The sequence below is a fragment of the Perca fluviatilis genome, chromosome 8 (assembly GCF_010015445.1).
Source record: "Perca fluviatilis chromosome 8, GENO_Pfluv_1.0, whole genome shotgun sequence".
NCBI classification, from domain to species: Eukaryota; Metazoa; Chordata; class Actinopteri; order Perciformes; family Percidae; genus Perca; species Perca fluviatilis.
The window spans coordinates 40325633-40350886 of NC_053119.1; the positions used below are offsets into that span (position 1 = coordinate 40325633).

General features: G+C 39.4%; 1 protein-coding gene across 4 annotated transcripts in view; it reads right to left on the reverse strand.

Moving 5' to 3' along the window:
- The window catches only part of LOC120563324 (paired box protein Pax-6-like), a 32931-nt gene extending 18640 nt beyond the window's left edge, over positions 1 to 14291 (reverse strand). The window contains exons 1-3 of one of the 4 annotated variants that reach the window (XM_039807416.1): positions 14157 to 14291; positions 3200 to 3253; positions 896 to 919 (exon numbers count right to left, since the gene is read on the reverse strand). In XM_039807416.1, coding sequence (XP_039663350.1) covers positions 896 to 919; positions 3200 to 3253; positions 14157 to 14169 — 91 coding nt within the window. In that variant the 5' untranslated portion in view covers positions 14170 to 14291. Of the gene's footprint in view, positions 1 to 895; positions 920 to 3007; positions 3162 to 3199; positions 3254 to 14156 lie in introns of those variants that run through there. The other 3 variants (XM_039807417.1, XM_039807418.1, XM_039807419.1) reach the window with 3 other exon arrangements.
- Between the last annotated feature and the right edge of the window lie 10963 nt (positions 14292 to 25254).

Consider the following 25254-nt stretch of genomic DNA (forward strand, 5'->3'; position numbering starts at 1 on the left):
CTTTGCCACATGTTTTAAGAGTGACGGCCTCTGTTGAAATCTTCAAAAAGCAGCTAAAGACGCATCTTTTAAGTCAGGCGTTCGTTTAGCCACTGTATTAATATGTATCTTATGCTTTTGTGTTTTATTCTGATTTACTGTGCTTATTGTGCCTTTTATGATTATCGATTTGTTTTTTAATGCATTTATTTATTTGGCCTGTGAAGCACTTTGTGACTCTGTCTGTGATAAGCCCTATATGAATACATTTTACGCCGGCTTACACATATAAAAAGAGATGAAGATGGAGCACAATGTAGACTGACTGATCCCACTTTCATTCAGATCAATTACTAATGTAACCTGTGCTTCACTCATAAATGATCTTAGCAAATGAATATTGGTGTTCACCTTCTGCACTCCTCCTCAACAACCTCCAGTGGCTCCATTTTCACTATTTGGAATTAGAATTGATTACAGTGGAGGCGATGTGATAATAGCACTCAGTGTGAGTGCTGCTGCCACACAGAGACCTGACTAAAATGTTATGTCAAGCAGCAGCATCATCCACTAACGCAAGGTGTAGAAGCAGTGTATTGTGGTATTGGCATGGGTCAGAAGGGAGATGCACAGTGTAAGAAATAAAATCCGTAGAAAAAAGGGTAATGTCCCGGGCAGAAAATTACCTGTACCTTTTCCATTAAGTTCACAGACATTTCTGTTAATTCATAGACAGAAAATTCTGCAGACTAAAGTATATCCTCTTTAACAAACATTTTGGTTAATCCAAAAATCAAAATACGGAAAAACACTCGTGGAAAATTACTACAGAAAAATGGTAGCCCATATCTCTACGGACTTTTCTAACAGGACAAAGAAACAAGCACAGACACAGACAGAGAAGTAATCCACACACCTTCATTGCAGACAGCATGGACCTCTTTGTCCCGCAGTAAGGAAGAAGAAGTCAGACGGAGTTCATTGTCAGTTCCACTCAAAAGGTGTTATACAGTCCAGCATGTTGACTGAACTAATCATAATTTGCAATGATATTCAAAAGGTCAAATGTGTTAGTTTAGATGTTTTCATTTAAGATACATTTAAACTGACTGACTTTTATATGTCTCAACAGATCAGAATTCAAAGAAAATGTCTGTTTTACACCAATCATTAAATGAATTCCAGTTTATCACAACTTGGGCCTTTTTGTTGCTGTGTCCATCATTACTATAAGTAATAATAATATGGTATTCACCAAAGAATTTCTGGGATCTGAAAACATGACATCACTGCAAAAAAAGTCCAAAGTGGCAGGAAATGACTGCTTGTGTTTCTTTCCTGTGTACACATCCAGTAGATAAGGTGCAGAATTTGTGGCCACATTTACATAGCTACGTTTTGGTTTAAAAAGGAAGATCTTCTTCTACGTTTCCCCCTCTCATTCCTCCTGCTCTGGCGTTTCCCCCTCTCATTCCTCCTGCTCTGGCGTTTCCCCATCTCATTACCCCTGCTCTGGGGTTTCCCCCTCTCATTCTCCCTGCTCTGGTGTTTCCGAGCCCCTAAACCGGACACATTTGGAAACACTTCTGACCCGTTTTGGTTTGGAATCTGCGGGGTTGTGTTTCAGTCTCAACAGCCGCAAACGGAGACCTTTGGCAACGCTGACACTGACGCCAACGTTTCTCCTCCTGATTGGGTCTTATCGGTCACGACATCTCGTTCTGAGACTAAACTAACAACGTTACCATGGTAACTACCAGCAGTGTACATGCTGCCTCCTATTTATGCCCAGTATACCAGAATGTTGATGAGATATGAGGTTTGGGCATGTTAGTTTAAAGAGATTAGTTCTTCTACTGGTGCTAAAAACCTGTGTGCACCAAGATCAGTTTTTGCTTAAAACTCCGCTTAAAAACCAAAGTGTAGCAATGTAAATGTAGCCTCATTCATCTGGAGTCCTTTTTCTGGCCAACAGGTGAACTTAAGTTTAATATTCTCTCTCTTTTAGCTCTGTTTTTGGTCTCCACCAACTCCTGAGGGAAATATCTCTCTCTTTAGCAGCTGAATGCTTCGCTATGTTCACCAGATAGACGCTAACTGTGTCTGTCTGCTGTTTGCCACTGACCAGGAAGTGTACAGTGTTTTTTTTACAGCTTTTTCACTGAAAACAACTACTGCAGCTGCAGGAAACAACACTAGAGGGATCTCAAACTCACTATAAAGCTCTGTAAAGCTGAGCGCAGCTGCAGATTCCCTGTAGGTTCCCCTAGTGACCTTTCTGAGTGGCACTTTGTCATTTCATACATTGTTATCATAAAAATAAAATCATTAAATTATTGATTGTGTCCGCTTTGAGACCCAAGATGTAACAAATCAGAATTGTTTAATGGTAACAGATATTTGCAACACATTCTCATAGCTATACACCAGAATAGGTTGACTGCCATTGAGTATTAAAACGACATATATTAGCTTTTTATTTACGGCAGCTTCAAACAAGTGAAAGTTTTAATTATGTGATCATTCTACACACAGTTAACATTGTGAAACGGAACTGGTAAAATTAAAAAGTTAAGGTTAGGAAAACATTAGATTGTCAACGGAATAACCATTGATTTTGTGTCTTCTCCTGCCCCGCAGGCAAACTAGATATTTTATTAATAAAGATATGCATACATGTCAGTAATAAGTAGCGAAATTACGTACTAGTGAATAATCACATTCATATCAGTACAATAATTACAGGTATTCTAGTGCAACAATGGCAAGTTACACTGTATTAATTTATTCAACTTATTAGCTTAGAACATGTGTTGTTGATTTTCACAGGTCTTTTAACGCAGCATAACAGATTCTCTGTTAGTCCCTGTTGATTGGATCCCTCAGATTTCAAATGGTCCGAATGATCAGTAACGAAAGCAGCTTCTAGTTCTGAATGGTGCTGTTGGAGCTGTGCTGGTGTTTGCATTTTAATTTTGTCTTTACATATTCGTTGTTTTTTGAGGGTTGATTTAAAAATTTTATTTACCTGGGACCCTGGAAGTATTTCTCAGTTGGAACATTCTACGTGGATTGGACTGTATTTAAACAGAATTTGTTTAAATATGCAGGCTATATATGTCATTTATAATAAAAAATATATAGTTTGAAACATATAGCTATAGATACAGTAACATCAAAAACATGTGATAACAACAAATACTTTTAAAATGTAACTCACTGTTTTGCATCATGGAGGCCACGCCAGTCTCCCAGCTTGTTTGACTTCTGAAATCTGTACGGAGAGAAAGAAATTCATTTTATTTCTATGGATAATCGTATAGTCTTATAATGCACATTACAGGTCAACTCTTGTCTAATCACCTTTTTTTTTACAGCAGTGAGAAAAAGAAAGCCACAAAAAAAGCATAGTTTTCTCTTTCAACCCTTGTGATGTCTTGCCATCAAACATGAAAAAAACACTTCTTGTTGTCCCTATCTCAACGTTTTTGTTGTTTTGGTCACTTTTTCCCCATTTTTATAACTTTTTCTGATGTTTCTATCCATTTTGTCATTGACATATGACATTTTGTCACTTTTGCTGGCATTTTTGATGCTTTTTTCCAACTTTTTGACGCTTTGTTCTGGTGTTTTTGATGCTTTTCCCAAAAGTTTTAGGTGCTTATTTCGACGTCCCATATTTCTGATATAATTTTTTTTTGTAAAACGGGTCAAATATGACCCGATGACAACATGAGGGTTAAATGTGTCTGTGAGATTTGGAGGAAATAGTGAAACTTTTTATCAGATGAGAAAAAACATGTTGTGAAATGAAACCCTTAACATTATCTGTCTGGACAGAATGGCTGAATACCAAGCCATCCTGTGATTGGTTCATATGCTAATGTATGCTAATTTCCATAAAGTTATGAGCACAGACTTGAGTCTCACTGTGGGAGTCCAGCTCTCACACTCAGGTCCAAGTGTACTGAAACAAAGTGAAAATCAGGGCAGCTTCACGTCGAGTTCTTTTGTATTCAAACTTGGCCGTAAAGCTAAAAGATGATTTCTACACTACACTCAAGATTGGAATCCTGTTTCTGTCTCTTCCTGTCCTGCACAGATCTGGCCACTTGTATTCTTTCTCTTGAAGACTTTACGGACTGTCAACGGAAGACTGAAGCTGTGTGCTTCTGCAGAAAAAATTCTCTCTACATTCTTCTCTTTTGTGTTTGGTTGGCGACTAGCTGGGTTTCAATGCTCTTGTCAATTGAATTAACTGAAGTTTGCTAAAAACATTCATGTGAATAAAGCCGGTGAAAGTGTGTTTCAACACATTCTCACTCCCATCTCGTAAAATACGGACGCTTGGTCAGGTGCCTTTGGGGTGTTATTGATGCTAAAAGTCTCCTTTAGCGTCATATCTAAACGCGCTTGGTCAGGACTATTGGCGTCACTTTAGACGCAGTGGTGGCTGGGCTTATAAAAGGTACGTTTCCGTGACATGCGGGACAAGAACGGGACGGTTGGGTTTAGGAAACATGACACACGCACACGATCCCCGGTCTCCTGGGTGAAAGTCCTGTGTTGTTTGACCCATCCACCCCCCCAAGCGATCTCCCTACACGGAACTTTAGGCTTTCATACTACTCGCTACCGTTGTCTCTGTTAATACTACGTCATCTTGCAGCGCGTCGTAGCTGCTGCTCTGCCCGGTGCGTTCTACACACACGCTGAAGGGTGATTTTTGCTTAGTATCAGACGCTGACAGCCACTGCCCAAGCGTCTGTATTTCATGAGTTCCATCCATCGTCTTCAAAGCCAATAAAGACCTGTGTGTGATGAAGTCACATGCTCTACTTGGTACTGTATATCAATCTATTTTAAGGTGTTTCCATTCATTTTTGCACTGAATCGCACGACCAGGTGCGTCGGACTGGGGGGAAAAAGGGCACTGAGTACCCAGGGCCCTCATGTGAGAAAGGCCCAAAAAGATGCTAGAATGAATAGCTACGCGCCTGCGCACGACATCCGTTTACTTAAAAATGATTCATACTGCGCAGGTTGTAATAGGTCTCTCGTCTCCTCGTTACTCCACTTATATCTGTCTTTGTTGACACCCGCCATGTCTGCAAAGAAAGCATAAATGATCTCAAACTTATTTTTCTTCATTTTATTGCGGGTTGCAACCATGAAGTGACCTAAACTTAATTGCAATTCATAATTAAGCCGTTTGCTGATAAAGAGAAATGGAACGTACAAACGTGTCGATATTCATGAAATTCAATAAAATTTGACTGTTTCCATGAGGCATTTTTAATTTGATATTACTTAATTTGCATAAAACGTGTTGATGGAAACATGGCTACTGATTCTCCATGTGTTGCTGAACCATTTCTGCCCATCTGATCAAACTGAGATACGTGACATGATTTCTGCAGCTGCATATATTTCAATGCATTTCAGCACTGTATAAGAATATACCTGAATTTTTTAGAGCCTCTTGTACTGAAGAGGATTAGGGCCACATGAAAAACATGTATTGAGTTCTGAGTTTAAAGTCAGAATTATGAGATTAAATCAGAATTCAGACTTTTTTTTTTAATTTAAAAAGATTTTTTTTTAAGACTAGCAGGAATTCTGAGAAAAAAGTCAGAATTCTCACTTTGAACTCAGAACTCAAATAAATGTTTTCACATGTGGCCCTAATCCTGTTCTGTACTTTGATAGCACGAGACACTGTGGGAGTTGGGGTGGGGGGGGGGGGGGGGCACAGCTGTTGGACACTTTATGTTGTAAATGGGAATATAAATTACTACATATTTATTTATTGATTGAAACAATTCTGAGCAATTTGAATCAAATTAGCCAGATATTACGCGAAGGCTGATGAAAAAAAGAAGGATACGATTTTGAGATTGAATAAAAATGATTACCCCACATTTAGTCACAATCCAGAATGTGTATATATTTGTGAAGTTTCTGAATCATTTTAGAATGATACTGAAATAACTGTTATTAAATCCCCAGTTTAGTTCTGGCCATGCAGTTTCCTGCCTCTCTCTGCTATAAACCCTCGATAAAAACCCAATTGCCCCAAAAAACCTCCTGATAGAAAGATAGTAGATGATTATATAATTATTTATAAAACATTTGCATCCATAAATGTTTAACTATCCTCCATTATTACTAAAGAAAAGTGCACTGTTGTGCACGGTTGACCAGGCATACCAACTATCTGTTGTCATGAATGCATGTCGAAAGCACATTTATTTATTTATTTAGTTAGTTATCTATTTATTACTGATGCTGCTAACTTATTAGGAATGTGCAATGCCTTATCTGTTATCTATTATTTGTGAATTATATACTGCTGGGACTTTTTCACTTCTTGCTCTCATGCAACTGCCTTTTTAAGAAATATTGGGTTTTAAAAAAAAATTGTTTTTTTTAATACTCAGGGAGCACCAACGTAATTCCGTTGTAATACTGTCAGATAGTGGTGCAATGACAATAAAGCTTCTTATGTCTTATGTCTTATTCATTATACTTCATCCACCCCCAAAAAAAAAATAAAACCCAAAGAAGCCCTTTCAGGTTGGCTTAAAAAAAGCTAACCAATAAAGGCTTCAAAGCAGCTATACTTCTCTGAAGCTCTTGTCATTTACCAACCTGCATAATGAACATGGAGCAGCTCCCCACACACACTCACACACACACACTCACACACACACACACACACACACACAAACACACACACACACACACACACACAAAACACACACACACACACACTCACACACACACACACACACACACACACACAGGCCGGCTATAGGCACCTTGTATCCCCGCTGGAACTCGCCCTGTGAAAGGAGACAAAGAGCCGGGGAGCGGGCCGCGGCTCTGCCCGGTAAATACCCGCCGGCCTTTGTGTGTCCGCGGGGGTTTTGGTGTCGTTGCCTCGTTAGCTGCGGCTCGTTAAAAAACCCGCCACACAAAACCACGGGGATCAAACCTGACCAGGACAAGTGACATAAAAAGGGTCCTTTGAACAAACTAAACAACATAAAATTCCATCCGCCATCAGCCTGATGCCAAAAAAAAAAAAAAAGAAAAAGGAGAGGGAGAGAGAGAGAGAGAGGAGAGAGAGGAGAGAGAGAGAGAGAGGGAGAGAGAAGGAGAGAGAGGAGAGAGAGAGAGAGAAGGAGAGAGAGAAGGAGAGAGAGAGGAGAGAGAGAAGGAGAGAGAGAGAGAGAGAGAGAGAGAGAGAGAGAGAGAGAAGAGAGAGGACAGGGGAGAGGAGGGGAGAGAGAGAGAGAGAAGGAGAGAGAGAGAGAGAGAGAGGGGGGAGAGAGAGAAGGAGAGAGAGAGGAGAGGAGAAGGGAGGAGAGAGGGAGAAAGGAGAGAGGAGAGAGGGGAGAGAGGAAGGGAGAGAGAGGGAGAGAGGAGAGAGAGGGGAGAGAGAGAGAGAGGGAGAGAGAGGGAGAGGAGAGAGAGTTGTCCCACTGCATGCTCATAACGGTGATAATAATGATGTCTTAACATTGTAATAACTGTAAAGAACAATAACTACCCCCCCCCCACACACACACACACACACACACACACACACACACACACACGAACATGGACAATTCAACCATTGTGATCTGTGAACGAAAATGTGAATAACAATCACATATAGTAGACTACTATACATGTTTAAATATGTGTGTGTGTGTGTGTGTGTGTGTGTGTGTGTGTGTGTGTGTGTGTGTGTGTGTGTGTGTGTGTGTGTGTGATCAATTTTCCACACTTTATCCCCCTCGCTCAGATTCAGTTCACTGCGCTTTACTGGCATGAAATCAGCAAAAAATATTCAGGATAAGACAATACTGATACAACTAAAATACAATTAATAACACATACTGTGCGCAACCAGCTGCTAGAATATTACTTTTTTTTTAATTCAATATAGTTGATTCTTTTTCAGGGGAAAGAGTATAGGATACTATAGCTCCGTAAACCAAAAGCTTTTTTCTTTCTTTCTCTAGTGTGTGTGTGTGTGTGTGTGTGTGTGTGTGTGTGTGTGTGTGTGTGTGTCTATCTGACGGAAAGGTGTCTCCGATGTTTTTTGATGTGTGTTGGAGGGTGACCATACATATGTTTTTTTTTTGTTAATGCTTGTGTTTATATCTGTTGATTGTTGGAGCAGACGATGCAATAAAAACGTCTGTGTGTACAGCCAATACAGTGTTATCTTATCTTATCTTAGAACGGACGTAAGGCTTCTGTTGCTGTTATAATAGCCGATATAAAGGTCTAGGCTTATGTAGCCTAATTTCCCACTGAGATCAGTAGAAGCCCGTTATAGCCTACACAGGAAATATTTAGCCTACCGGGAACACAGCATTATCAACGGCTCAAAAAATCTTCATAAAACACATCATCCTAGGTAGGCCTATGTTCTTTTCACAACGTATCCAACATTATGGTTATGAGCCGTTCAAAAGAAGTACTGTAGCGAGATTGACGCTTACACAGGCTACAATTACAATACAAATACGTTTTTATTCTATACAATTTGAAATTATAATTATACCATTTATATACAATTACCCTTGTACCGGGATAAATAATGTCGAGTTGAAATGAATATAATGGTACCGTCCGTTTATCTATTATTGGCGTTTATTCCTTGATTGTGTGTGTGTGTGTGTGTGTGTGTGTGTGTGTGTGTGTGTGTGTGTGTGTGTGTGTGTGTGTTGCGCCTGCGTGTTTAGGATCATGCTGTGCCCGCTGTGTTCGCGCTATGAGCTGATCAAAGCAAGTTCCTGACTACTTTAGTTGCAATGGTGAGAGGTTTACACACACAGTGCTTACATTTTTAACTATATTATATATATGTGTCTCTGTTTAGGTGTTTATTATTGATTCTTATTAATGTTTAATATCTTTGTTTGTTTGTAGGCCTAGCATGTCACCAAGGTAAATTCCATGTAGTTCCAGTACTGTGGCAATAAACTGTAAGTACTGTACTTCAGTCCAAATGTTGAGGTACTTGTACTTTACTTGAGTCTTTTCTTTTCATGCCACTTTCTACTTCTACTCCGCTACATTTCAGAGAGAAATATTGTACTTTTTACTCCACTACATTCATCTGTTCCAGCTTTAGTTACTAGTTACTTTACACATTCAGATTTCTGCAGACAGAACACATGTAGTTTATAAAATGATGTTTGATTCTAAAGTAAACTAACCAACAATATAACGGCTACAAGTCACGCTGAGATGATGAGACCATTAAACACACTACTGGTTAGATCCTTTACTCTTTCTACAATGGGAGGAGAGTTCTTTACTTTAATACTTTAACTACATTTTCCTGATGATACTTACAGACTTTCACTTAAGTAACATTTTCAATGCAGGACTTTTACTTGTAACAGAGTATTTTTACAGTGTGGTAATAGTACTTTTACTGATGTAAAGGATCTGAATACTTCTTCCACCGCTGTCTGTGCCCAGCCAGTGTAGCTTCTAATGGCACTACAAAAACATCAAACACGATTTGATTCGGATTTCCTGGATGATAACTGAAGTACTTGTTGGTAAGGTCGGACGTGACGTCTCCACTGCTCTGCTCACTGGCGTCAAAAAGAATCAAACGTGGCGCAGGTGCGCATGGCGGAATACCCAGAAGCGTTTGCGCACGTCTCGTGTCGATTCATCAGAACATATGGAAAGCAGCGCCGCGCGACGCGCTCCCGTGATCCCTCTCTGACACGCAGAAAGTGTCCCAGATTCACATGTTGGATGAAGTCACATCCGACCTGATTAATCATTCAGTTAATTGGATTCGATTCAATTAAGACGTTAATTAACAGCTGACTTAATTACATCATCAATTAAGACGCACTTTGTCGTCATGTAGGCCTGCTGTTATGGGATTTTAAAAAGCCCCCCCCCCCACCCCCCACTCCAAACAGCATGTCTTGTATGACACTGAGAGCAGAAGCATTGTCATATCTATTCATAACTACTTTGAGTCCATGAAAAGCGCTATATAAATTCAATTTATTATTATTATTATTTTCTATAATGAAGGATTTTTTTATTGTGATTCCAACAAATAAGCCAAATATTCAAATGTTTTCTGATCCTGATCCTAACATCATGCAGCAGGGGCGATTCTAGGATCAGAGCTTTAGTGGTGCCTGGAACCCTTTTAACGTAATCTTTTAAAATTCTACTTTTAACATAATTTTGGACCTCCATGATAGAGGAAACCCTGAATTATGTAACTAGAAAGACACCAACAATTCTGAGACGTTAATGCTGAGCCATAGGGCCATTACTGCAGAGGGGATGGAGTATTACACATGAAATAAGATATTTATCCATGGAGAGGCAGACATTTACAAAATGCAGTATCAATAACTTTTAAAAATTAGAGATTTATGCAATTTTGACTAACGGCTGACAAGCACTATTTCCTGAAAATGGCTCAGAATTTGTTTTTCTGAATGATCTACATGTAGGCGTCTAGATTCTGGGTTTGGTTTCACGATGTTGTGATATTCCTAGAGCAGAACTCCTTAAATTATATAGATAGATTAACACACACTATTGTTATTTTTTGTTGTTTTTTTAGCAAAAAACAAACAAAAAAGGGCTAAAATCGCCCCTGTCGTGCAGGCCTTTCAAGCACTCACTTATTTTCTGGTCCAGGCATCCGTAAAGTACAACTCAAACAAAAAAGTGGAAGGCCTTCACTGGATAACAGTTCATAATGACTTGATACAGCCACGGGCCTTCTGTTTAACTCAATTAAATAAATACATATTCTACAAATAGGGGAGACCGGGGACGTCCAGTTTCTCCAATCAGGAACACTTTATGAATCACCTGATCTACTCTAAACATGCTCTGTTTACACACCATGGGACTGACACTGCACATTTTAGTAAGAAAAAAAACAATAATTAGGTAAGAAAGTACACTGACTGAGTGGTGCCTCTCAACACATACACACACAAATATGTTAAAAAAAAGTCATTTTCAATTTGGAATAAATGTAGTTTAAATATCATGTTTTTGAGATCTCAACTTTTAAGCTAAATAAAAATTTGAGCATATCATTTCCTGCATTCTGGTGAATTTTTCTGCAACAATTTGTGCCTTTTCCGCATCAATGTATGGTGCAAATGTCTTTATTTATGTAAATGAAATGGTAATAGCTTTTTTTGGGGGTTGCACTGGCCAGTTTTGATTATGCCTATGTCTGACAATAATAAAGATATCAAGGTCTATACAAGCTTCAAATTATGCTTTAAATTAATGAGTTGTTTGACACTTTGATGCTCGGGTCAAATAACTATAAAGTGAATTGTCCTAAAGTGGGACAGTTTTTTGCATTTCAGACTTCTGTGACATATTGACATGTTAAGCCATATTCAACACCATTTTTACAAACCCCAGGAATTTCCCTAATCAAATCAAAAGAGAAAAATGCAGATAACACATCCCCAAAAGAAATGATGAGATATATTAGTACTCTTAGCACAAGTTGTCTTACACATCACATAGAAAGTATAGGATAAAAGGCCCCAAATCAGCTCGATTCATGATACATAGTAAAAGAATTAAGATAGTTAGTCATTCTCTTGGTTATGGATGGATGGATGGCTAAAAGGAAGTTTTACTTTTTTTTTTACTGACACTTTTGGAGCTTTTATTTATTTATTTATTTTTTTACATTTAACGCTTCTTTGCACTACGTGTATGAACACCACTAACACCAAGTCATTACTAGTTTTACACTTATTTTGGGAATTAATTATCAATAAACCTCATTTATAGGAAATTATACCTATTTCTTGACTTAAAAAAGCAGAAATGATTAATTATTTAGACTAATATTAGAGGAAGGATAATCCCAGAAGGGTCAACGTTCAGCCGGGATACTTTTTCGATTTTTTTTTTTCAATGCTAAATTGAACAGAACACTCAGAATTCAATGAAAATAGAGATCCAATAATCTATTGTACTTGCGAAGCACGTTGTATGGAATCATCAGAGTTATTTTCTGGGTAAAAATTAGGAAGTTAAAAAGAAACCCATATTTCTGATATAAATATTTAGACAACGGATCAAAATGGCTGGATCACAATATTTGAAGGAGAGTTTAGAGCGTCCACTGCAGGGCTCAGGCTGCTCACACCGACACGGATTTCACGGCGATGTGCAAAACGTTAATTGAGTCATGTTGTTCACTAGAAATAAAAATAAAAAAGAACTGTGAGATGTATGAAACAACGGCAGGGTAAGATGTTTCATATGGCCTAAATATCAATAAGTGAAAGGAGAAATACAACAGCCCTACGTATCATCATCAAGTATGATGCGGTTCAACAAAATCTCCAAAACGTTCTCACACACACACACACACACACACACACACACACACACACACACACACACACACACACACACACACACACACACACACACACACACACACACACACACAATCCTACAACTTTCCCAACATATTGAAGTGGGAGAGGAACTCACCATGGTCATTCTACATGTGCTACATACGCACGCGCCTGTACTTTTCAGAATAGGCGTGTGGGTAGTAAATAAATACTCACCATAATAATAAAAAAGTGGTACTTGTGTTATGTTATAGCCTACATTTCGCTTCCCTCCTCTTCCTAACATGGAGTCCGGGGGGGGGGGGTTGAGTTTTTGATTCATAAACCACGATATCACTCAGCGCGCGCGCTCTCAGCACGAGCGTCTACGCGGCGGTGAGCGCTGCTTTATTGGAGTTGTCTGTTGTTGTTTGGGTCTGTTAGTGGCACCGCAGTCCGAATAAAGAAATAAAGCCTTTACCCTGGTTGTTGGTGCATACGTAAAACATATTAGCCTACACATTAATATGAAATAAATGCAGTAGCTATTAACACATACATAAAACTACTTGACATTAATTATTAAAAGAGGCTGTATGGTTTAGTGCCGGGTGTGCAACAAGTTCAGGTGAAATAGATCTATGAAATAGATCTAGATGAAATAGAATGTGCAGAAGACAGGATGTAGGACTGAGAGTCAGACATCAGGTACATATACATAGGTTATCTGTTGGCTGCAAATAACATGGAAAGGCAATTTGGAAAAAAGCATGTTGAGCATAGGTAATTTATCGGGGGGGGGGGAGGTTACATCCCACCGAATAATCAAATGAAGTCAAAGAGTTTAAATGCTGTGGCAAGAAAGAATTTGTTTTCAAGATGTGCATAATTCCTTAAAAAAAAAGAAAACATGTAAGGGTTTGAGTATGCAGAAAGTTTTGAACAATACAGCATATTGATTAATTCATAACGGTAATATTTACATGAATAAAGACAGTTTCATGCAGAAAAGGCACAAATTGTTGCAGAAAAATTCACCAGAATGCAGGAAATGAAGTGTTTCATATGCTGAAATTTCCAGACACCCCAGCTATAATTTGTTCCCTCTAACCCCTTTATGTTGAGTAGGCTCATTTACTTGGCTGTCATTTCTTTGTTTTGGTTTTTTGTGATTCCATTTTCAGCAACTACACACGCATCTGTTGATTTACACTCTGACAGGATGTTCCACATTTGGGGTAAAATAGTCAGTAAAACATATATATATATACAGTCATATTTCCAATAAATTCAACTGGAATCCAGACTTTTTTTTTACTTTCTCTCTCTCTCTTTGTCTATTTGACTGCTTGCTTCACAAAACATGCCATCAGAGAGGCCGAAGGAGTGATCGCAAAAAACAGCTTTCCTCCCTCCTCATTCCTTTTTTTGTCACTCTGTCCCATATAAACCAGACTTCTGTTTCTTCTCTGCTCCCCTTTTCCTGTCGACCCTCTGTTCTTAAAGCTGCTCAGACGTTCAGTTGCTGTAATATTTAAAATTCTACACACATTCTTTTTTTTTAATTCTTTTCCAACATTTGACTACAAACACTTTTTCCTTTTGCTTTCTTTTTCAGCCAGGCTCCAAATTTAGTCCTTGTCTGCTAAATAAACTTTTTAACTCCATGCACAGACTGATGGAGAGAGAGACAGAAGAGGGAGAGATGAGAGTGATACAGAGAGAGGGAGAGAGAGAGGCAGAGAGAGAGGGAGAGAGAGAGAGAGAGGGAGAGGGAGAGAGAGAGAGAGAGTTTACCTTTCTGTGGCATGCTGTAGAGAGGTAAAGTTTGGCTTCGTTTAGTTTTCCAACAGCTCCTTTCTTCTATTCTTTCCTCCAATTAGTTTCTCCTTGACTGAGGAGACAAGTGCAGAGAGAGACAGAGCTGCTCCTCTGAGGAGGAGGGAGGAGAAAGGGAGGGAGGGAGAGTGGGAGGGGCCGCCAGAGAGAGAGTGAGAGAGAGACAGAGAGAGAGACAGAGAGAGAGTAAAGGGGAGGGGATGAAGGGTTTGAACTTTGTGGTCAGATGAGAGTTTGTTTATGAGTGTGAGGAGAGAGAAGTGTGTGTGTGTGTGTGTGTGTGTGCACGTGCGTTGTGTGCGTGTTTGTGTGTGTGCATGCATGCGTGTGTACGTGTGTGTGTGTGTGTATGTGTGTGTGTATGTGTGTGTGTGTGTGTGCATGTGTGTGTTTGCGTGTGTGCGTGTGTATGGGTGTGTGCATGTGTGTACGGTGTGTGTGTGTGTGTGTACATGTGTGTGTGTGTGTGTGTGTGTGATCACTCCCCCACACTTTATCCCCCTCGCTCAGATTCAGTTGCTTTACTGGCATGAAATCAGCAAAAAATATAAGGATAAGACAATACTGATACTATACAATACTGACAATATACTATAATTGAAATACAATTAATAACACATACTATACTTTCAAATAAGAAAAAAGGCCAAAAGTACAAAAAAAGCTTTTATTTAGATAGCTATTTCATATAGAAGTTGTTAGTATGTGTATGTCAGTATTAATTTAGGTAAAAGAAAAAGGTTTATTAAAACAGTCTGGTCATGGTCATGCTAGAAATCCAAACTGAACAAATCAGCTGTTAGATACTGTAAAAGAAAAAGAAAAACAGCAATATGATGTATTTTTTCACTGAGCTAACTGTAGAATACTGTGGAAGAAATCAACGGTTCATACTGTATTTGGCATTAGCAGTACAAAACCGTGACTTAGTGACAGTAAGAAAATGTTAATTTTTACAGTAACACAATTGTGTTTATTTTACAGGAAAAAATGTAACAATATACATCAAAATAGAGCACAGTAACAACCCACGACAAACAGAATATATAGAAGAAGAAAAAAACAAGAAAAACATGGTTGTTCAAAAACAGACAAAATACAATAACAATATATAACCATTTTATTTAAGCATCGACCACATATCAGAACAGCTAAAAAGGACTTTAATCAGTTCCTTCTGTTGCCTGCATTTGATGTACAGACAAGTTTACTACCCTTTACTTTACTACTTTGGTTTCCATCAATCATATGGGTGTCTGGATTACCATTATGTACTTTAGGGTTTACCGATTATTTTCATTGTGGATTAATCTGTTGATTATTTTCTCGATTAATGGATTAGTTGTTTGGTCTCTAAAATGTCAGACAATTGTGAAAAATGTGGATCAGTGAGGTCCTCAAATGTCTCGTTTTGTCCACAACTCAAAGATCTTCAGTTTCCTGTCCCAGAGGAGAGAAGAAACTAGAACATATTCACATTTAACACGCTGATTACTTTTTTTTCATAAAAAAATGACTCAGACCAATTAATCAGTTATCAAAACAGTATGATAAATAATTGATTCATCTTTGCAGTTCTAATTTACAGTACTTTTAAAAAAGGGCTTAGCCATAGGGAAATACAAGCTAATATCTCTTTAATTTAACATGTTACTGTATTGTGTGAACAACGAACTTCATGTTTTATTGTATGAATGTTAAACAAGTCCCTTCCCAATCTAGAGACTATTTTGCAGAGCCCACCGTCGCTCCTATCCCAGAGTGTATCTGTGCTGTGGCCAGACCTTACTCCACAGCTCTGTGGAGGTTTGTATGATCTTGTATGAAATAAATCGTATGATATCCTGTGAAATTACATTAAATTTAACAATCCTTACAGTTCAATTTAGCCAAGAAAAGGTGACTGTGAGCTGGGTACAGGGCACAGGGAAAAGGGCAAGTTTAGGTACCACAAATTAAAGATTGTGGTTTGGGTCAAAAACACTGGACCCCTTAACCAGTACTCCCGGGACTTGCTTGAAAGCCCTGTGTTTTAGGAGCCAAACATCCACTGTGATATGCTTCATATGCAGCTCTTCGCGCTCTTAAACAGCAGCAGTCAATGTGGTCCATACAGTAATAAATACGTGGAATACATACCAATTACAATGCATTACTTTTCGGAGCGATATGTACGAATGGTTCATGAGAACATTCTGTACACGTGCCATATTAACATCTACCTTTGCAAACTGCAGCTGCCTGTGGTGGACCCCAGTCTCACAGAGCTCATAGGATACTGATCCTGCTCCTCTTTATGTATACTAATGCATTTCATAATTAAGCATTCTATTCAAATTAGATTGATTGATAGAAATGTTTCTGATGTAAGTTTTGGTAGTCATAACAAATTTACATTTATTTTTCTATGCATGTAAATAGTAACTTTTGGAGCTGTATGCATATATATATATATATATATATATATATATATATATATATATATATATATATATATATATATATATATATAGTGATGTAGGGACTATTTCGTAATCCCCAACTCAGGAATAATCCTTTGACGCATATGCATGATGAAAAATAAGTTTTATGTAAATATAGGGCAAAGACGAAAAGACGTAGGGTGTTGGTGTAAGGCTGTTTAATGCAAATATATTGTATTGAAGTACCTTTGTGGTATTACACCTTTGTGGTAACTGTGTAAATATACAATAATATATACCGGGATGAATCTAAAATCTTATTTTGTAATATGTTAACAAAAAGATAGAACAATGGTATTTTAGTCACACGTTCTTTGTAATGTTATAATGAGTCCCATACTAAGTTTCTTAAATAATTTGTTTCAATGAATCACATGATTAAAAATAAAGTTTTTTGATTAGTTGATAAAAGAATTTCCTGTTAACATTCTCTGCATGGCACTGCCCTGTTCTGATCTTTTTCTAATTTAACTCACCTTCGGTTTTAATAAAAGGTTTCCCTCTCTTCTCTATAGCTGACAGAATAATAACACATGCTGCCTTTTCATGTTCATACTAATCACATATTTCACATTGATGTTTCATGACAACACAGTCAGCCCTAATATATATATATAGAGAGCTATATATAATCCTTAGCACATTTCTGTTCTTCTCTTTGCACTCTTTAAGGAACAGAAAGTGCATTTACTTACTTTACGTCATGGTTGACAGAGATAAAGGGACAATTCGGCGATTTCAACCTTATCTGGTATAGTGTGAAAAGAAAAAGCCTGCAGTTCTTTCTGATGTTCTCTGTGTCCCCGGGTCTCAGCTCCACTTCCATCCTCCAGTGATGTCACTGGTGTCCGGACTACAAGCTACATTAGCTTTAACTTCCCAGTTCTCTTCTCTTGTATTGCAAACTAGCTCCATTTCCACCAGAGAGATGTTATAGACGAGATTTTTTGCAGCGTACATTTTTACAGTGTTGTGAGTGACTCGCGATTTTCCAGGGGGGATGCTAGGGGTTTCCCCTTTCTGGTCTATATATACCTGTCTCTGCTGAGTTATTTTTTATCCCTGGTGGGGACAAAATGTTATTAGTGCTACTTCACCAATAGACCATATATTATATATCTAAAATAGAAGTATTTTTAATCAAGTAAAGTGCTGTAATGTAAACACATAGTGCCATAGAACGCTAAAATTCAAGCGACAGTTGCTGGTTGTATTTAGCCGCTACAGAGCTCCGGGACGCCGGCTACCAGCGGCGGTTGTTTAGCCGCCAACAGGTGACTGAGCCGGCTACAGGCACCGCCAGATGACGCTCCTTTCAGGGGCCGTGGTAGTGGAATTTAGCCAGAAAAAGTGAGTGTCATGCGGCGATGACAGTTAGGTTTAAGCACCAAAACGACTCCTTAAGATAGGAAAAAGATCGTGGATAAAACACTCCCGAGGAACGAATGTGCGTTTCCTGGGTGAAAATATTTAGTTTTATGCCGGGAAGTGAACTCCGCTCTCCAGCTTGAAAGTGTGTATTTTATGTTAACACCACATTGTGCTATTTCATTTTGAGATTATTTTCCATTGGATATTGAAGTTCATTAATTTTTTTGACAGATTTGACATGACTGGACGAGTGGCACTATATCCATGGTATAGAAATATGTTTTGTTATGGTGGCATTCTGAAATTGCCCTTCGATGCCAACAGACACTGAATCATTCTGCTGCAGAAAATGTCAGCGTGCGCAGCTTTCGCCACGTTTTCGCTGGATACAGATCTGCGCGTGAAGCCGGCATATTTTCACATGTTATTGGTGAATTAAGGATTTATTTTGACAAAAACAGAGTTGCCTATTATTGGAACAGTGGAAAGCCCTGCCTACGGTCTTTGTCTGTGGGCAAAAAGGCATACTTTCTCCAACCGACAGCGGTGTGTGTGTAATATGTTTGGATTTCCTTGGTAGCCCCTTATTTGGTGGACACCACATGCCGAAAATGACAGGATCTCGGGTGGGGACAGGATCTAACCCTAACCCTAACCCATTTAACACCCAAGAAATGTTGCCAGATTGGTCAATAGTCTCAATTATGTCAGTAAAAAGTAGCCTTTGTTATAGTGTTGACATTTTTCTTACTAATTTAAATATTTATATTTTTTATAAATTTTGAACCAACTTGGCAACTCTGCAGTAGCTGAAAGGCTACTGGACCAGACTGGTCAACCACTAGAGGCACATAAAACACAGATTCACTCTCAGCATTTTCTGTGACATGAGAAACACTTAAAAAATTTCTAATGTAAAAATTCAAAAACTGCCAAAATACACAGGGCAACCGATAGGGCTGCAGCCCCACCTAGAGGAAAGGTCACGCCACACCACTACAATGCAATTCATGGCCTCTGCTCCCATTCACTGCATGTCACTAACATGGTGATTCCGGTGTTGCACAGCAGTGGGCAGTTTAATACTTTTAGGAGGTTGAATCTTGAATCAGACTCAGGTCTTAGCTGAAGCCCTTAGGATCAGCTCTCTAATGCTTCACACAGTCATTTTACACAGCATTTGCATATGCCAGGGGCCAGGCCCTGCAGTTAATTTAATTGAGAGCAGCAGTGTTAAAAGCATTACTATAATTGGCAGTTGTGAGTGTGTTCATATTTCAGTCAGCTCATGTCAGCCTCACATTCAGATGTGGTCTTCTTATACCTGTCTGTCTCTCAGCAGTCAGTGAGAATGAAGCAACGGAGGCTAAAGTATGATCAGATGCTGCTGACCTGAACATTAAACTATGTCCTGTGTTCTCTATTAGTCTTATTAATGTTTTAATTTCATGTCTGTAACAGGGTGATATCTCTCCATTCCCTTTTCCATCCCTCCCTCCTCATTCCCTACCCTTCCTTCTCACTTCCTCCATCATTCCCTCCCCCTGTCCATCCATCTTGGCTTTGTACTAGTCTTCACATCAGGATCTGTAATGCAGTGATATCGCTCTCTTCCTGCTTCCTGCTATAAAGGCTGTCACATACCACCGATGTACAGTATGTGTCATATAAGAAGTATAAAAAACATGTAAAAGAAGAAATACAAGGGATACAAATTGTAAATTAAAATTATTGTATTTTTCAACATCTTCCTTTGTGTGTTAATTTTATTTGTCTGGGTCATGATTTGGTTTAAAATATAATGAAAAAGGGAGGGCATCTAGGGATGACTTTAAAATTGATGTGCTTGTTTGTTTGGCAAAAACCCAGAGAACAGAGATACTGTCAGTCCCACTAAGAAGATATTTAGATATTTTGACGTCTTTTTATTTTTAGACAAAAATGTCAGTTTATTGGTAAGGGACAGCAGTGGTGGAATGTAACTAAGTACATTTACTCCAGTACTGTACTTTAGTCCAAATGTCTTTTCTCTTCATGCCACTTTCTACTTCTACTCCGCTACATTTCAGAGAGAAATATTGTACTTTTTACTCCACTACATTCATCTGACAGCTTTAGTTACTAGTTACTTTACACATTAAGATTTCTGCAGACAGAACACATGTAGTTTATAAAATCTGATGTTTGATTCTAAAGTAAACTAGCCAACAATATAACGGCTACAAGTCCAGCTGAGATGATGAGACCATTAAACACACAACTGGTTGGATCCTCTGAAATGGGAGGAGAGTTCTTTGCTTTTATTACTTTAACTACATTTTGCTGATTATACTTACATACCTTTACTTAAGTAACATTTTTAATGCATGCCAGGACGCAGTATTTTTACAGTGTGGTATACTTTTACTTCTGCGGCTCTAAATACTTCTTGCCCAACTGCTGGACAGTCTTACTAAGCCTGTAAAAGAAGCTGTAAAATGGAACAGAAAGCCTGCATTACGAGTGTTGAATTGGAAAGATGTGAATGTTTACCAGGCAGGGTCTGAGTGAAGCTGCTATCAAGTTGCATTATGGGAAATTTTGGATGCCATTTTTTTATGGGCTTGACACATATTGGGCATTGAAAGTCTGGATATGTTGGCCTTAGCTGCTTCAATGCTGCCCATTCTTGAGAGACTTCTGTCTGTTAGAACTCCCCCATCAGTCATTGGTGTTCATGTTGTTAAAGGTGCAATATGTAATACTGACAGCTAGTGTTTGCTAGTGTGACAGTAGTGACAGCTGGCTCCTCCCCAGACTCAAAGTTCATGTTGGGTGCCAGGCTGAGACCGCAGCATCCACAACAATGTTGCTAGACGCTTGTCTCACATACAGTGCCTTGCGAAAGTATTCAGCCCCCTTGAACTTTTCGACCTTTTGCCACATTTCAGGCCTCAAACATAAAGATATAAAACTGTAATTTTTTGTGAAGAATCAACAACAAGTGGGTCCCAATTATGAAGTGGAACGAAATTTATTGGATATTTCAAACCTTTTAAACAAATAAAAAACTGAAATATTGGGCGTGCAAAATTATTCAGCCCCCTTAAGTTAATACTTTGTAGCGCCACCTTTTGCTGCGATTACAGCTGTAAGTCGCTTGGGGTATGTCTCTATCAGTTTTGCACATCGAGAGACTGACATTTTTGCCCATTCCTCCTTGCAAAACAGCTCGAGCTCAGTGAGGTTGGATGGAGAGCGTTTGTGAACAGCAGTTTTCAGTTCTTTCCACAGATTCTCGATTGGATTCAGGTCTGGACTTTGACTTGGCCATTCTAACACCTGGATATGTTTATTTGTGAACCATTCCATTGTAGATTTTGCTTTATGTTTTGGATCATTGTCTTGTTGGAAGACAAATCTCCGTCCCAGTCTCAGGTCTTTTGCAGACTCCATCAGGTTTTCTTCCAGAATGGTCCTGTATTTGGCTCCATCCATCTTCCCATCAATTTTAACCATCTTCCCTGTCCCTGCTGAAGAAAAGCAGGCCCAAACCATGATGCTGCCACCACCATGTTTGACAGTGGGGATGGTGTGTTCAGGGTGATGAGCTGTGTTGCTTTTAGCCAAACATAACGTTTTGCATTGTTGCAAAAAGTTCGATTTTGGTTTCATCTGACCACAGCACCTTCTTCCACATGTTTGGTGTGTCTCCCAGGTGGCTTTTGGCAAACTTTAAAAACGACACTTTTATGGATATCTTTAAGAAATGGCTTTCTTCTTGCCACTCTTCCATAAAGGCCAGATTTGTGCAGTATAACGACTGATTGTTGTCCTATGGACAGAGTCTACCACCTCAGCTGTAGATCTCTGCAGTTCATCCAGAGTGATCATGGGCCTCTTGGCTGCATCTCTGATCAGTCTTCTCATTGTATGAGCTGAAAGTTAAGACGGGACGGTCCGTTCGTCGATTTGTAGTGGTCTGATACTCCTTCCATTTCAATATTATCGCTTGCACAGTGCTCCTTGGGATGTTTAAAGCTTGCGAAATCTTTTTGTATCCAAATCCGGCTTTAAACTTCTCCACAACAGTATCTCGGACCTGCCTGGTGTGTTCCTTGTTCTTCATGATGCTCTCTGCGCTTTACGGACCTCTGAGACTATCACAGAGCAGGTGCATTTATACAGGAGACTTGATTACACACAGCTGGATTCTATTTATCATCATTAGTCATTTAGGTCAACATTGGATCATTCAGAGATCCTCACTGAACTTCTGGAGAGAGTTTGCTGCACTGAAAGTAAAGGGGCTGAATAATTTTGCACACACCTTTTCAGTTTTTTATTTCTTAAAAAAGTTCCAAATATCCAATAAATTTCGTTCCACTTCATTATTGTGTCCCACTTGTTGTTGATTCGTCACAAAAAATTACAGTTTTATATCTTTATGTTTGAAGCCTGAAATGTGGCAAAAGGTCGAAAAGTTCAAGGGGGCCGAATACTTTCGCAAGGCACTGTAGCCAGACATTACTTCACAGCACAGCGGAGTAGCTAACGTTAGACGCTGGCTATATTGACATTCATAAAGGTCCGTGCTCACGCGAGCTCTGTACCAAATGACAGGCACACTTCCTTGGCTTAGAATTACAGCAGGAACTGCTAAAAACACAACAACCTGGCTATCCTCTCCACCCGACGGACAGACACACTTCCTCGGCTTAGAATTAGTTACGGTAGGAACTGCTAAAAATAACACTACCTTGCCGTCCTCTCCACCCGACTGAACACACTTTATTTGCTTAGAATTACGTCAACAATCACTAGACACACTGCAAACTCCTGGTCCTCCCGATTTACAGCCCCCCTCTTGGCTTAAAATAACTCACCGTTGTCGGCTACGGCCGCTGAACAGGCTACACGTTGTAAACAGCTGTGGACCGCTTGCCTGGTCCTCCGGTAACGTTAGCAGTTAGCAGGGTTAGCATGGTAAAGACAGGATTTTTATTAAAAATAGAAACTGTTCCAGCACAATGATAAGTGTGACATGACATTGCAAATGTACATTATGCTAAATAATCCCAATCCCCTTCTATGTTTTTTTACCAAATCTTTAGGGGCCAAATGCTATTATTATACTAATTATGATATAGGGAATTGTAGCTCAACACGCATCACCATCACGGCAACGATTGCTTGTAGCAACAGAAAAGATCTAAGTGAGACATTTCTTAATGTTGCCACCCGACTGTCTCATGACTTGAGGGAAAAAAAACGGCATCGCTGTCATCAGAGAGCAGATCAGTAACCCTGCAATTACTGCTGCTGTCAGAGGTCTGCTTCATCTCTGCAAATGAAGAGGAGATCCATTCACCCGCACACTCTGATGGACAGCAGCTGAAAGAAGAGACAGCCACCGCTTGACCCTGGCTGACAGAAACACATGTCAACACTCTGCTCTCTGATCTCGGCTCCTCCACCTCCTTCTACCCCCTCCCAATCCTCCATCACTTCCTCCTCTTTGTCCTCTTCCTTCTGTCATCTCCGCTCCACCCACCTCTGCCCCTTCCAACTTTTACTCCAATTCTACCTTCCTCCACCTCCACGTCCTCCTCCTCATGTCTCAGAAGCTGAGTTTCTGTCTGACGCTGACAGCTAACAAGTAATTACAGGTAATCATACAAATGGACAGTAATTACTTCAAGGAGGGGGGGGCTGGAGTTTGTCTTTACAATATTGTGAGTTGAAGCCTAGCCCTTGACTTGCTTTTGTGAGTCCATAACCCAGCAGCCGTGCGCACACACACACACACACACACACACACACACAAGCGATGTCTACATCTCATAGAGGGGACGTCCATATACCCAAAAAATTACTGTAAATGTGCTTTAAAAAATTGTCGAGAGGGGACTTGCTTTCTTGAGCGATGTCTGAAACTGTCTGTGCCCATCGTTTCACCTAATGAGGGGGTTGTTCACAGCAAAGACTATTTGTTTCTTTCAAAAAATGATAATTCTCACACACAAGCACACTAACACGCACACACACGCACACACACACACACACACACACACACACACACACACAGCTTGATAGTGTCCCTCTCATGAACAGTTCTTTCACATACATTCACTCACTGAATCTTTTACATTTACTGGTATCCTCACTCAATTTACTCCAAAGACCGTCTACATGCTGTACCCACTCTGCAGAAAATAACGTATTGCCACATTCCGGGAGAGGTGGACTATACTCATTTGTATCTGTGCGTTTAAAAAACAACTCAAGAACATTCTTACGTGCCGGCTACATTGCACGCATTATGTTTGCACTAACACTACGCTTTCACTACGATCAATGAAATTGCCTACACCGGGCATGAGAGCAAAGCGTAAGTGGTGCGTACGCTGGACATCTACTCTAGCGTAAAAATTGGACAGTTTTCTAGTCACTATTTATGCAAGGCATGTGCAACCCTTTTACACAGAAATGGGTCATCAAGTGTCTATAGAGTGCAGTTTCTGTCCTCCCCATGAGGAATTCTAAGTAATGACAACAACCCACGTGCATCCACGTGATACAAGCCTTCCATGATCGTGCACCACCTCCACCCTTCCTCTACACATTTACCAGTAGCCAAGGAGGACACGGAAGTTTTACAAAACCTGATGGAAGAGATCGTTATCTTCACTCGAGTTTCTGCGCATGAAAGTCGCTGGACTACACAATCTTCGGAACATAGCCATACTGAGAAATCCAGAGAGAGTTGTGTGGAGCTGATAGTCTTAATTAGCTTTGTATCAACTCAATCATTTGGAAATGCTTGAATGTAACAGACGCCCATTAATATATAATAGTCGCACACTTAAGCTTGAATGACTGTCAATGAGCGTATTGGCTGTTTCTTTTTGAAAGTTTCTGTTTTTATTTATTGTTTCCCTCACCTGCGTCCTTAAATGTCAGCTGACAATAGATTGACGTCTCACAGATCTGTGCCGGCTCCAAAAAATGAAGAAATAACAACAATCCCAAAGCAAAAGCACAATCCTACACCTTGTGCGCGTTGCAGGTGTAGCCAGTTAAAAGATACATTCCGCGGCACATCTGCTCCGCGAACAGTCCACGCATATGCTACATGTGCAAGGTAACCAAAGCATTAGTGTAATGTTAAAAGTTTGAAGACCACTACCATATGTGAAAAGATTTTATTAATGTCATCATTC